We start from the raw sequence: 11737 nt of genomic DNA, 5'->3' as shown, positions 1-11737 counted from the left end.
AGGCAGCTGAATTGCATGTCACTTTAGAGAGGAGTAGGGTAAGAAGCAGAAAAAGACTTAGAGCCTGCAGCAACTGACAGTCAGCACGGGTCCCTTCCCATGATCCTCTAGGAAGCCTGGTGGGCCCAGGACCCACACCACTCCTGTCCATGGCCCTGCACTGCTCTTGGCCCCCACCATCTGCTAGTACCCAAACCCAGAGCCAGACCTGTACTCTCCTGACCTCAGGACACTCAGGGAGGTGGAGGATGGCAAGCCCACTGGAAATGTGGAGGGGTTCTCAGAGGCTCTGGGTGCCAGGCCAGTACTAGACACCAGCACAGAGGGGCATCTGCTCCTTCCCTACTCTCCTGCTGCCCAAAGCTCTGTGACACGATCACAGGTCTTCTCTCCAAGGCCAGTGGGTGGGCAAGGTAGTCCTTAAGGCTGCCTGGTGAACCAGGGTGCTGACAGTGTGGAGCCCAGTCCCTACCCCAGCCCAGGCCAGGGTTCTTCCACCCTGTGCCCCACCAAGCCAACCACACCTTGGGTCTCAGTGCTGCCCGCCCTTCCCTCTGTCTCAGGTGTCGGCGCTACCACCCAACGGCCTGGTCCGCAAGGTGAAGCGGACACTGCCCAGCCCCCCTCCAGAGGAGGCTCACCTACCCCTGGCTGGCCAGGCTCCCCCACAGCTGTATGCGGCCAGCTTGCTGCAGCGTGGGCTGGTGGGGCCCACCGCTGTCCCTGCCACCAAAGCCAGCCTGCTCCGGGAGCTGGACCGGGACCTGCGGCTGGTGGAGCATGAGTCCACCAAGTTGCGCAAGAAGCAGGCAGAACTGGATGAGGAGGAGAAGGAGATCGACGCCAAGCTCAAGTACCTGGAGCTGGGCATCACACAGCGCAAAGAGTCTTTGGCCAAAGACCGGGGTGGCCGTGACTACCCACCCTTGCGTGGTCTCGGCGAGCATCGTGACTACCTGTCCGACAGCGAGCTCAACCAGCTGCGGCTCCAGGGCTATGCTGCTCCGGCTGGCCAGTATGCAGATTTCCCTGTCACTGCCGCAGCTCCTGCCACCCCCTCTGGCCCCACTGCCCTGCAGCAGCCCCAGTTCCCACCTCCGGCCCCACAGTACACTGCAGGCAGTAGTGGACCAACTCAGAATGGATTCCCAGCCCACCAAGCACCAACCTACCCTGGGCCCAGCCCGTACCCAGCACCTGCCTTTCCTCCTGGTGCCAGTTACCCAGCTGAGCCTGGCCTGCCAAGCCAGCAGGCTTTCCATCCCACAGGCCATTATGCAGCCCAAACAGCCATGCCAACCACACAGAGCACCCTTTTCCCTGTCTCAGCTGACAGCCGTACTCCGCCCCAGAAGCCGCGTCAGACATCACTGGCTGACTTGGAGCAGAAGGTGCCCACTAACTATGAGGTGATTGCCAGCCCTGTTGTGGCCATGTCTTCAGCCCCATCTGAAACCAGCTATAGTGGCCCAGCAGTAAGCAGCAGCTATGAGCAAAGCAAGGCCCCTGAGCTGTCCCGGGCCAGTGACCGTAGCAGTGTGAGCCTGAGCCCAGCCCCCACCTACCCCTCTGACTCAAACTACACCAGCCTGGAGCAGAATGTCCCTCGGAACTATGTGATGATTGATGACATCAGTGAGCTGACCAAGGACAGCACCTCCACTGCCCCTGATAGTCAGCGACTGGAGCCCATGGGACCAAGCAGCAGTGGACGTCCAGGGAAAGAGCCAGGAGAACCAGGTGTCCTTGAGGGGCCTACACTGTCCTGCTGTTATGCCAGAGGGGAGGAAGAATCTGAGGAGGACTCGTATGACCCGCGTGGGAAGAGCAGCCATCACCGGAGTGTGGAGAGCAATGGCCGACCAGCCAGCACCCACTACTACAGTGATAGCGACTACAGACATGGGGCTCGAGCAGAGAAGTATAGTCCAGGCCCCATGGGGCCCAAGCATCCCTCCAAGAGCCTGGCCCCAGCTGCTGTCTCCTCAAAGCGCAGCAAGCACCGGAAGCAGGCCATGGAGCAAAAGATCTCCAAGTTCTCACCAATTGAAGAGGCCAAGGATGTGGAGTCAGACCTGGCCTCCTACCCAACCCCTGCAGTCAGCAGCAGCCTGGCCTCTCGGGGCAGGAAGTTCCAGGATGAAATCACCTATGGGCTCAAGAAGAACGTGTATGAGCAGCAGAGGTACTATGGGGTGTCTGGCCGGGACCCAGTGGAGGAGGATGATCGCATGTACGGCGGGAGCAGCCGGTCCCGGGTGGCATCTGCATACAGTGGGGAGAAGCTATCCAGCCATGACTTCAGTGGCCGGGGCAAGGGATATGAGCGGGAACGGGAGGAGCGACTTCAAAAAGCAGGCCCAAAGCCCTCATCCCTGAGCATGGCCCATGGCCGGGTCCGGCCCCCCATACAGAGCCAGGCCTCTGAAGAGGACAGCCCCGTCAGCCCCTTGGGACGGCCCCGCCCCACTGGGGGCACTCTCCCTCCTGGGGACACCTGCCCACAGTTCTGCTCCAGCCACTCCATGCCTGATGTCCAGGAGCATGTCAAGGATGGACCAAGGGCCCACGCATATAAGCGTGAGGAGGGCTACATCCTGGACGATTCCCACTGCGTAGTTTCCGACAGTGAAGGTAATGGCAGACGGGGGTGATTTCTGCAGATGCTCGGCACCTGGGGGGCCTGCCTGCTTGTGGGGCCCTGGGCCCAGAGATGTCCCAGTAGGGCCTGGCCTGACGCATCATCTAGTGGGCCCTGCTGCAGGCTGCGCTTCTTGCCTGCTTTACCTGCACCCTGGCCCCAGTAGTGGGAGGGTGGGCTGGGGGCCTAGTGTTATGCTTGTGGCTGTGGTACCCACCTGGTTTCCTTGCATGGCTTCAGCTGGGCCTCCTCCTGTGATCAACCTGGGGGTTGATGGTGTTCTATTTTTGGTCTCTGAAGCGTATCACCTGGGCCAGGAGGAGACAGACTGGTTTGATAAGCCCCGGGATGCCCGCTCTGACCGGTTCAGGCACCATGGGGGCCATGCAGTCTCCTCCTCTTCCCAGAAGCGAGGCTCTGCCAGGCACAGCTACCACGACTATGATGAGCCCCCTGAGGAGGGCCTGTGGCCACACGATGAGGGTGGCTCGGGCCGCCATGCCTCAGCCAAGGAACACCGGCACCACAGTGACCACGGGCGGCACTCAGGCCGCCACGCTGGTGAGGAGCCTGGCCGGCGTGCTGCCAAACCGCATGTTCGGGACCTGGGTCGCCATGAGGCCCGGCCTCACCCTCAACCCAGCCCTTCCACAGTCGTGCAGAAGAAGGGTCAGCCTGGGTACCCCAGCCCTGCTGAATACTCACAGCCATCCCGTACCCCATCAGCGTACCATCATGCCTCTGACAGCAAGAAGGGCTCCCGGCAGGCCCACTCCGGGCCCGCTGCACTGCAGCCAAAGCCAGAACCCCAGCCGCAGCCACAGCCGCAAGGTCGGCAGGCAGCTCCAGGGCCACAGCAGTCACAGCCACCGCCATCCAGGCAGATGCCCTCAGTGACAGCATCGCGCCAGCTGCAGACACAGCAGCAGCAGCAAGGTCTTGGGCTACAGCCCCCCCAGCAGGCCTCATCACAGGCTCGGCTGCAGCAGCAGGGCCAGCCAACTGCTCGGGGCTCAGCCCCTGCTGCCAGCCAGCCATCAGGGAAGCCTCAGCCAGGCCCCACGACAGCCACAGGCCCACAGCCAGCAGGACCGGTAAGTAGGGCTCCAGTGCATGGATCCTACCCAGGGTGGATGTTACAACTGCAGCTTGGACATCCCTTGGTTCCAGGCTGGGCTTGGGCAGAGTCCATGGGTAGTATCTCAGCTATGGGTTCTATGTTGCAGCCACGGGCAGAACAGGCAAATGGCTCTAAAGGGACAACCAAAGCACCCCAGCAGGGGAGGCCTCCTCAGGCCCAACCACCACCAGGACCTGGACCTGCAGGTGAGCCTACACTTTGGTGCCCTCAGCTATGCCCCAGGATACCTCTCCCTGCACCCATTGGTGCCCTGAGCACGCACTGCATGCCCTCACTGCTCCCTGAGAAGGTGCCCAATAGGCTATAGACCTCCCCAGCAGAAAAGAAGCCTGGGGTTAGAATGAGCCAATGGGGTCACCAGCCTGGGGCCTTAGGGCCCAGGCAGCTCTGGGCAGGCAACATGGAAGGGACTGGTGAGCACAGGGCCAGGACCATGGCTTCTTCCTCTCTCCTTTCCCCTTCCCTCCTCTCTTCTGCCTTCTCATCCTCCTTTTCCTTTTCTTCCCTTTCTCCTTCTTTACCTTCCTCAACTTCCTTTTTTATGCTTCTTTCCACCCCTTTTCTTCCTGTTCTCATCTTCCTCTTTATTCTTCTATTCTCATCCTCACCCTCCTGCCTCATGGGGTACCTGTGTTCAGATTCCCTCATGTCTCCTCTCCCACTCACAGCCTAAAGAGCCAGGCCAAGTGTGGCTCATGATGGTGGTTTCTTTCTCTCTAGGCTTGAAGGCTGGAGCCAGACCTGGAGGGACCCCAGGAGCTCCTGCTGGCCAGCCAGGTGCCGATGGGGAGAGCGTGCTCTCCAAGATCCTCCCTGGTGGGGCAGCAGAGCAGGCCGGCAAGCTGACGGAAGGTAGGCACTGCCTATGGCCAGGTCCATGGTGGGCAGCTGCTCCAGGGCCCTACTCTGGGAGAGGTTGGGTCTGGGGAATGATTCTAAACTCGGTCATTCAGGCCAGGCCAGCCCAAAGGCACACTTGCTGCTGCCTAGTGGTTCTCTGGGTGGTCCTTACCCCTTGGGCTAAGCTCGGCTTCACTATGCCAAATGGCCCTGACTAGGAGGAAGTCTGACCCAATTTCTTGACACCTCTGTTCTTTTTCTATGTTGTAGCTGTCTCTGCTTTTGGCAAAAAATTTTCCTCATTCTGGTGACCATGCCCTGCAGGGTAAGTATGAGCTACCTGTACCCAGCCTACCTGGGAAAGGCCTGAGGCCCTCATGTGGGAGCCTCCAAGTCCTGAGGGATTCTCTGGGGAGAGTCTGGTCTTCAGCTGCAGGTGATATGGCCAGAGCTGCAGTGTCCTCTCCTAAGAGTGTGGGAAGAAGAGGAGGAAAAGGAGGGACCTTGTGCTCAGAGGCCCCGACATGGAGCCAACTCAGTAGAGGTCTTCAGCAAAGGGAAGCCAGGGCCAATGTCTGCTTGTCTTTCTCCACCACCCCCTTTCTCCCCACAGGGCTCTCACAGCTATGAGTTGGCATTAGGTTGTAGGTGGGACCCACTGGGATGCAGCTTCTCCCCAACCCTCCTCTGTAAATGCTCCACAGGCTCTTGAAGAGATGAAGGGAGATGGTATCATTGCTGTGGAAAAATCTCTGGAGTCAGAGGCCTGGGCGCAGCTCTGGACTCTGCGTATAACAGTGAGTGTCAAGCCCAGGGTGGTATGGGTCAGAGGAAAGGGTGAAGGGCCAAGGCCTGGCTGACTAGATCCACCCAGTTCCTACAAGAATGAACTAGAAGGCACCTGGTGGGCTTCCTTCACCTGTGACAGGCCCAGCAGCTATCCGGGAGGCAGAGACCACTGAGCTGGCTGAGAGGACTCAGGTAGTAACCTTGGGGAAGGGTCCAGCAAAGCCAACCATGCCCCACAACCTAGGGTCTGTGCACTGGGCACTGATTCCAAAGCCCATTTGCTGAGGCCTGGTGCTGGTGACTTTGCCTCAGCCAGAAAAGTGAGGCCAGAGTCTCCAAACCCTGCAGAGCTTAGCAGCCCTGGGCATAAAGTCAAGACACTGTTGGCTTCACGCACTGAGCTTGTGACCTGCAAGGTGGAAGAGCAGAATGAGTAGAGAGGCAGAGAGGAAAGGGAGGTTACCTATACAGGTGGTCTCAGTCTCATATCAGGTTAGCCCAGGGAGAGAGTAGAAGGGCCTCAGATTGGCGGCCAAGGCAGGACAGAAGCCTCCTCGAGCCTTCTCTTGCCCTGGCCCTGCCTCTGCGGGGAAGGAGAAGGTGGTGCATCATCCAGGATGGCAGGGAGGGTAGCCTGGCTGTTGGCACTGCTCTGTGAACAGCCAGGGACCACCTCCTACCATTCCATAGTCCTGGAACCCTCTTATTCTCCCTCCTTTGGCACTTCTCAAGTTAAGAGTATGGAGGTTTGGGCACTTCTTATGGTGGGCAGGCCGGGCAGTTAGCAAGCAAATCACAAAGGAGCCCTGGAGCCAGCAGGAGCCCTTGCCTAGGCCAGGCCTGCTGATAGGAAGGCACTGGGTATAGTATTGAAAGGGCTTCCTGTCTCTGGAGGAACAATGAGGGGTCTGGAGAGGCCCAGTCTTCCATCCACTTTGTTTATTCCACAAATGTTTGTCAAGCCCTAGGCAGGTGCTGGGCTCTATTCCAGGCACTGGGAATATGGCAGGGAACAAAACCAAGTCCTTGCCCTCTGAAGCTGACTGTCCATTAAGGGGGACAGAGAATAAATAAGTTAAAAAATAAAAATTAGATTAAAAAGGTAATTTCTGAAGGTGATAAGTGTTATGAAGCCAGTGAAGCAGGGTTATGGGGCAGAGCTGTCTGCTCTAGGGAAAGTGGTCAGTGCGAGGTAAGGCTCGAGGGAGGAGAAGAGGCTGCTGCAGGGTGTTCCGAGGTGAGGGAAGAGCACCAACAGAGGCTCTGATGTGAGGATGAGACAAGTGGGCCTTAGGGATGGGCAAAAGGCAGCACAGCCAGAGCCACAGTGGTCAGGGATGAAGTCTGAGGGGGCGGGAGCCAGCTGGGGTGGGCTTTGGAGGTCAAAGTAAAGAGCCTGGAATTTATTCTAATTATAGTAGGCACAGTGCAGCACCCCCAGCGCTCTTCCTGCCTTCACCCCATGACAGTGGGCTCCCTGCCGCTTTCCTGCTCAGTGAATGTCTCCCTGGAGCTGCTCTGGAACAGATATGAAATCAGAAATTGTGCTGAGGGGAGGAGAAGGACTTGAGGCAGCCCACGGGCCAGGTTCACGGCAGTACCTACCTTGGGTTTGGGGCCGAGGCTCCATCCTGGAGATGGAAAGGAACCACTGGCATGGCTTTGTTCTGTGTCCTGCCCCACGATGTGGGTAGGCCACTGAGACCACCAACTTTGTAGTTAAAGGAATCTTTCTCAGGGTCTAGCATTTGGCTGATGATTGGGCCAACCAGTCAGCCCTTCTGTGGGGCCCCTCTCCTGGTGTCTTTTATGGCAGTGTCAGAAGTGGGCTGGGAAAGGCTTACCACTTTAAACCAAATCCCATCTCCCTCACTCCTAAGCAAAACAAAAACAACTTGTGTTATATTAAAGAAATGTCCCTTCCCGGCCAACCTAATTTCTTCTTTCTTCCTGTCCTTCTCTTTGTGACCTCAAATCTTCCCAGGCACCCACTCTCCAAGCCTCAGTGAGGTGGGATCCTGTAGGTGAGAAGGAGTTAGGCCTTCGGCACATGGCAGACAGCTGAGAGGAGTCCGGGGCTGGGAAACAGCTGTCCACAGTTCTTGACAAAATCCTACTTTCTTTCCTTCCCCCCTCCCCCTTGTTTCTTCCAAGCATCTACAGTCTGGCAAACCCTTGGCCCAAAGACTCACACCAGGTGGGATGTGGCAGGCGGGCCTCAGTTGAAGACAGAATGTTTTCTAACAGCAGCTGCCTGGGTGAAGCATTTGCTGGACACGTGGGACCACTGGCCCAGGGACCTGTGACTATCTTTCCAAGAGACCCTGCTCTCCTCAGGGGACTACCTTCAAGGCACGGCCTTCGTTGGGAGGGAGGAGCCCTCTCCAGAAACCTTGCCACCATGGCAGTCTTGCTGCTCTTCCCACAGCCGCCTTTCTGCGGCCTGGCCAGCCAGGCTTCCAATGCGTTATACACAGAGTTTAGGCACATGCTGCCTGTTTTTGATGGATGCTGCCCTCCCTCCATGATGCCAGAAGTTTTTCCACAGCCTTGGAGAGGGGCTTTGACTGAGGGCTGGAGGCCCCAGTCTCCATTTCCTTCACATTCCAGCTGGCCCAGATCCCTCTGTGGCCACAGGGCCCTGCTCCCCTCACCCTGCCCTCCGGGTGACATTGGAGCAGACTTCCCTGTGGCTAGCGTGAGGTTGGGAGAACTTTACAAACATTAGGACCTAACACTGTCTCATTGATGAAATAAGAGGCCATAGCACCGAAAAGCAGCGTGGGCGCCGGCTGAGGCTTCTCCTAGCCCGTGGATGGCAGCATGCTAGCATGCCTGCCACCATCTCAAAGCCATCCCCCCAGCCATTGTGAGCATCCCAGCAGCACCACCATTGTCTCAAACAGCCGGCTCCTCATTTGTACACCTGGGGATTTCTTTTGATTTCAAGAACAGCCTTAATCATTTCAGTTTTGATTTACGTGTATACCTCATAAACATTTTTCTTTTGTTTCTCCTTCTCCCTTTCTCTCCTCTTTCTCTTTGCTCACCTCCTTGCCTCTTTCCTCCACCACCTTTTGTGACTGATGGTGTGGTTTCCTCTCTGCTCTGTCCCTGCTCAGCACAGGGAGAATGTTGACTTAGAAGCAATAGTGGGCAGCAGGCCACCAAGAGCACAACCCCAGGGCGAGGTCTAGGGAGGCCCCTCAGCCCGCCTCTGTTTACTGTGCAATTCCAGACCTTCTTAAGCCATCACCAGTGGGCGTGCTCAGAGCAGAGGGGCCAGAGCTCCTGCCAATCAAGGGAAGGGTCCAGAGCCCTGTGTTGGGAAGAGTGGCACTGTCCATCCACCTGGTGGACTGGGTGACATTCCTCCCTAAGGCCCTTCCTTTGGGGGCCTCCCTTCATCATAGGCACAGCCACAAGTCTCATCTCTAACCTTCTATGCAATGAAATATAAACCCTCAAAGACAACTGTTAATATTTAATAAATTCCATGTTATGTATAAGGAGTTAATTGCAAACATGCAATTGAGAACTGGATAGATATGCTCATATCAAACCCCCCACCCTCCCTGCTCCCACTGTGTGTGTAAAATTCTCAGTCTGTGGCATGTTTGACCTGTGGCAGGACTCGCTGCTGCCAGGTGAGTCACCGCCTGTCCCGCAGTGGAGCATGCACAGCTCGCAGCCTCTTTGCACGATTTCATCCATTTTAAATGCTCGACCCTCTTGCTTGGAGTTCTTTTTGCCTCAGAACCTCTCCTTCAGGAGTACTTCTAGCTGACTTCTGCACGAGCTAGTGAGGACCTGCTGGAATTGTTGCCTGAGCATGCCAGGCTGCAGGCCAGGCAGTGCAAGGCCCCAAACACCCTGCAGGTTTCTCTGACCAAGATAGAGGTGAAAATGAGTCTTTGGAGTAGACATGCTGGTGGGAGCCCACACAAGGTGTGTGTCCATCAACATTCTGAAGGTTTGCAATAGGATTTCCGTCTGTAAGTCACTCCCGCTCTTACTCTAGCCCTGAGCCAGAGGTATCTGGCTGCCCCTTCCCAGGGGGGGCACTGCTCAAGGGCAGAGCTGGGCTGCATCTGTGGCCAGAGAGACAGAGGCCAACGGCAGGGCCTGGCTGTGTCTTGGGGACCCCAGCTTCTGACTGCACCTGCTCAATGCATCTCCTTGGTGGCTGGGAGGCTCAAAGGTTTATGAGCCAGGAGATCTAGGCTGGAGCCAGGGATCAAAGATCTAGGCTGGTACTCAGAAAGAACTGGACCTCTGGCACTTCTGGTGGGGACAGCTTACAGTGTCATCTTAGACCAGAGCAGGTGTTCACATAGACAGTGGCTTCAAGTTGAGTTTCTTGGGAAGTTTCTCAATAGTACAACTTATAGAAAGTCCTGTTGTGACCCTCTCTGCATGTGTCCCCAGGACATAAACTCCCTGCCCACCCCCATCTCTGAAGCCCAAGTGCCCACTGCTCGTCAGCTTCCCTGTGACGGAGCCAGGAGTGTGGCAGGCAATAGCTGCCTGACCCCTCAAGGCCTAGCCTGCCTCCAGAGTGCTCTGGTTTGCACCATGCATTTCTCAGGGGTCCACGTTTCTCATGCTTTCCTATGAGGTCTACACACCCCTTCAGAGAGGGATCCTGTCCCACCTCTGGCAGCTGTGGATGGGACAGCAGGCTGTCAACCTCTGTGTTTGGCCTGAGACCCTGGCCTTCTCGGACTTGGGCCTCACCCATCCCATGGGGCATCTGCCTCATTCCAGAGATTAGGCCTGGGCTGTATGAGGCCATCTGAGCAAGGGCTGAGGGAGGCCACCATCCAGCACCTCTGACCACCCAGGGCCAGGTCTGTGTGGGGATGTGCCTAGTGGCTGGATACTAGGGGGACAAAGGCAGTAATCCTTCCCACTAAAGGCCAGGGGATGGAACCAGGAGCAGGGAACAGGCAGGGAAATGACAACAGGTCAGCCTCTGTTAGTCTCAGGCTCTAAAATACTGACTTTTCAGCAAATATCCTTCCTGGACAAGCCCTCTGAGTTTGAAATTTCTGACATCTGCCACTTCCTACTCCCCAGTGTACCCACAGGACACATCTGTACCCATCACCCCTTGTGAGGGTGGCTGGAGCAGGCCTCTGGGCCACAAGTGTCCTGGCCTTTTTGTAGATGCAGCTGTGGCTCTGGGGACACTGCAGCCAGAGGCTGAGGGACCAGCATTCAGTGCCTTGGGCAAAGGGGAGCATTGAGCACATCTCCAAATGGGCCAGGGGTCTCTGGGATGCGGTCCAGGCCTTTTCCATACCTGCCTCCCCAGTGTCATGAGCAAGGGCATTGCCTCCTCTGCCCACTTCAGGGCCCAATGCACTCACTTCACAGTGACACCCCCTTCCCCACCATCCACTTAGTCCTTGGGAAAAGAGTGTGGTCTCAGGGCCCATGATGAGGGCAGCAGTGGCAGCAACTATGGCCTTCTGCAACTATGGTCTTCTGGAGCCTGTAGGGAGTTTTTCAGGCAGATCCTTTGCCATGGCAGCATGGTCCTGGCCTGTTGGTCTCTCCCCTGCCCTCATTCCCATCACCCCGTTCTGTAAATACTTGTCATCGTGGACTCCGACAGGGTCAGAGGGACAGGCCTGATCAACTGAAACTCCTCAGAGATGTCATCTTTGCCTGCCTGCGTACCAGCAGCCCTGCTGCCATGTGCACTGGGGTGGCACTGGAGAGCCATGGAAGTCGTGAGATATTGTATGTGTATGCATGTGAACAAGTGTGTGAGTGTGTATGTGTATGCGTGTCTGCCTCATTCAGCCTCTGGGATCAAATCAGCTCCTTCTCTCCAAGTGCAATGCCCTGGAGAGTGGTGGCCACCCACGCCTTTCCCCTGCTAGCTTCCATGTCTCGTTTTTGCTTTCACTCCTTCCCTCCCTCTTTTCCTCTCTCCCTTTCTTTCCTTCTCTCCTTCTTTATTTGAGGGGGGAAGAGTGCTGTACAAAGTCAAACAAACAAGTTTACAGTTGTAAGTGCAATGACCCAAGTCCTCCACACGACCTTGTGAATTGTGTGCCGTCCTCCTGTGCTCCGTGAGAACTCGTGGTACTTCAGTCTCCCTCCCCTGTATTGTGACAAGGTAATTCTGTGGTATCAGAATAAAAGGACTTGATATAAACAACCTACAGACTGTCTCTGGATGGTTTCTGAAATGGGAAGGCTTAGCTAGAGGAACAAATCCCAAAACTTGTGACAATCCTGTCTGTTCACAGTTAAAGGGAGTAGAGCGAAATGGCAATGTGGCAGAAGTGCGGGGAAGGCCAGGGCTGAGTCCA

At 56.6% G+C, this 11737-nt stretch overlaps 1 protein-coding gene and 1 non-coding gene across 3 annotated transcripts in view; both read left to right on the top strand.

Annotated features, from left to right (window-relative positions):
- The window catches only part of BSN (bassoon presynaptic cytomatrix protein), a 98486-nt gene extending 86899 nt beyond the window's left edge, over window positions 1–11587 (top strand). The window contains exons 6-12 of one of the 2 annotated variants that reach the window (XR_011426898.1): window positions 564–2634; window positions 2942–3735; window positions 3868–3967; window positions 4503–4634; window positions 4893–4947; window positions 5327–5419; window positions 7566–11587. Coding sequence is in view for 1 of the 2 variants with exons in the window: in XM_023620432.2 (XP_023476200.1) it covers window positions 564–2634; window positions 2942–3735; window positions 3868–3967; window positions 4503–4634; window positions 4893–4933 (3138 nt within the window). In the remaining variant the exon portion in view is untranslated. The remainder of the gene's footprint in view (window positions 1–563; window positions 2635–2941; window positions 3736–3867; window positions 3968–4502; window positions 4635–4892; window positions 4948–5326; window positions 5420–7565) is intronic. The other variant, XM_023620432.2, reaches the window with a different exon arrangement.
- On the top strand, window positions 5363–5493 carry MIR9172 (microRNA mir-9172). Its single transcript, NR_128250.1, has one exon. It is a non-coding gene; the product is annotated as a microRNA mir-9172 (primary transcript).
- Window positions 11588–11737: the final 150 nt, after the last annotated feature.

Source organism: Equus caballus, chromosome 16 (genome assembly GCF_041296265.1).
Source record: "Equus caballus isolate H_3958 breed thoroughbred chromosome 16, TB-T2T, whole genome shotgun sequence".
Taxonomy (NCBI): Eukaryota; Metazoa; Chordata; class Mammalia; order Perissodactyla; family Equidae; genus Equus; species Equus caballus.
The sequence above is the reverse complement of the archived record's forward strand: the minus strand, read 5'-3'. Positions and strand labels throughout refer to the sequence as shown.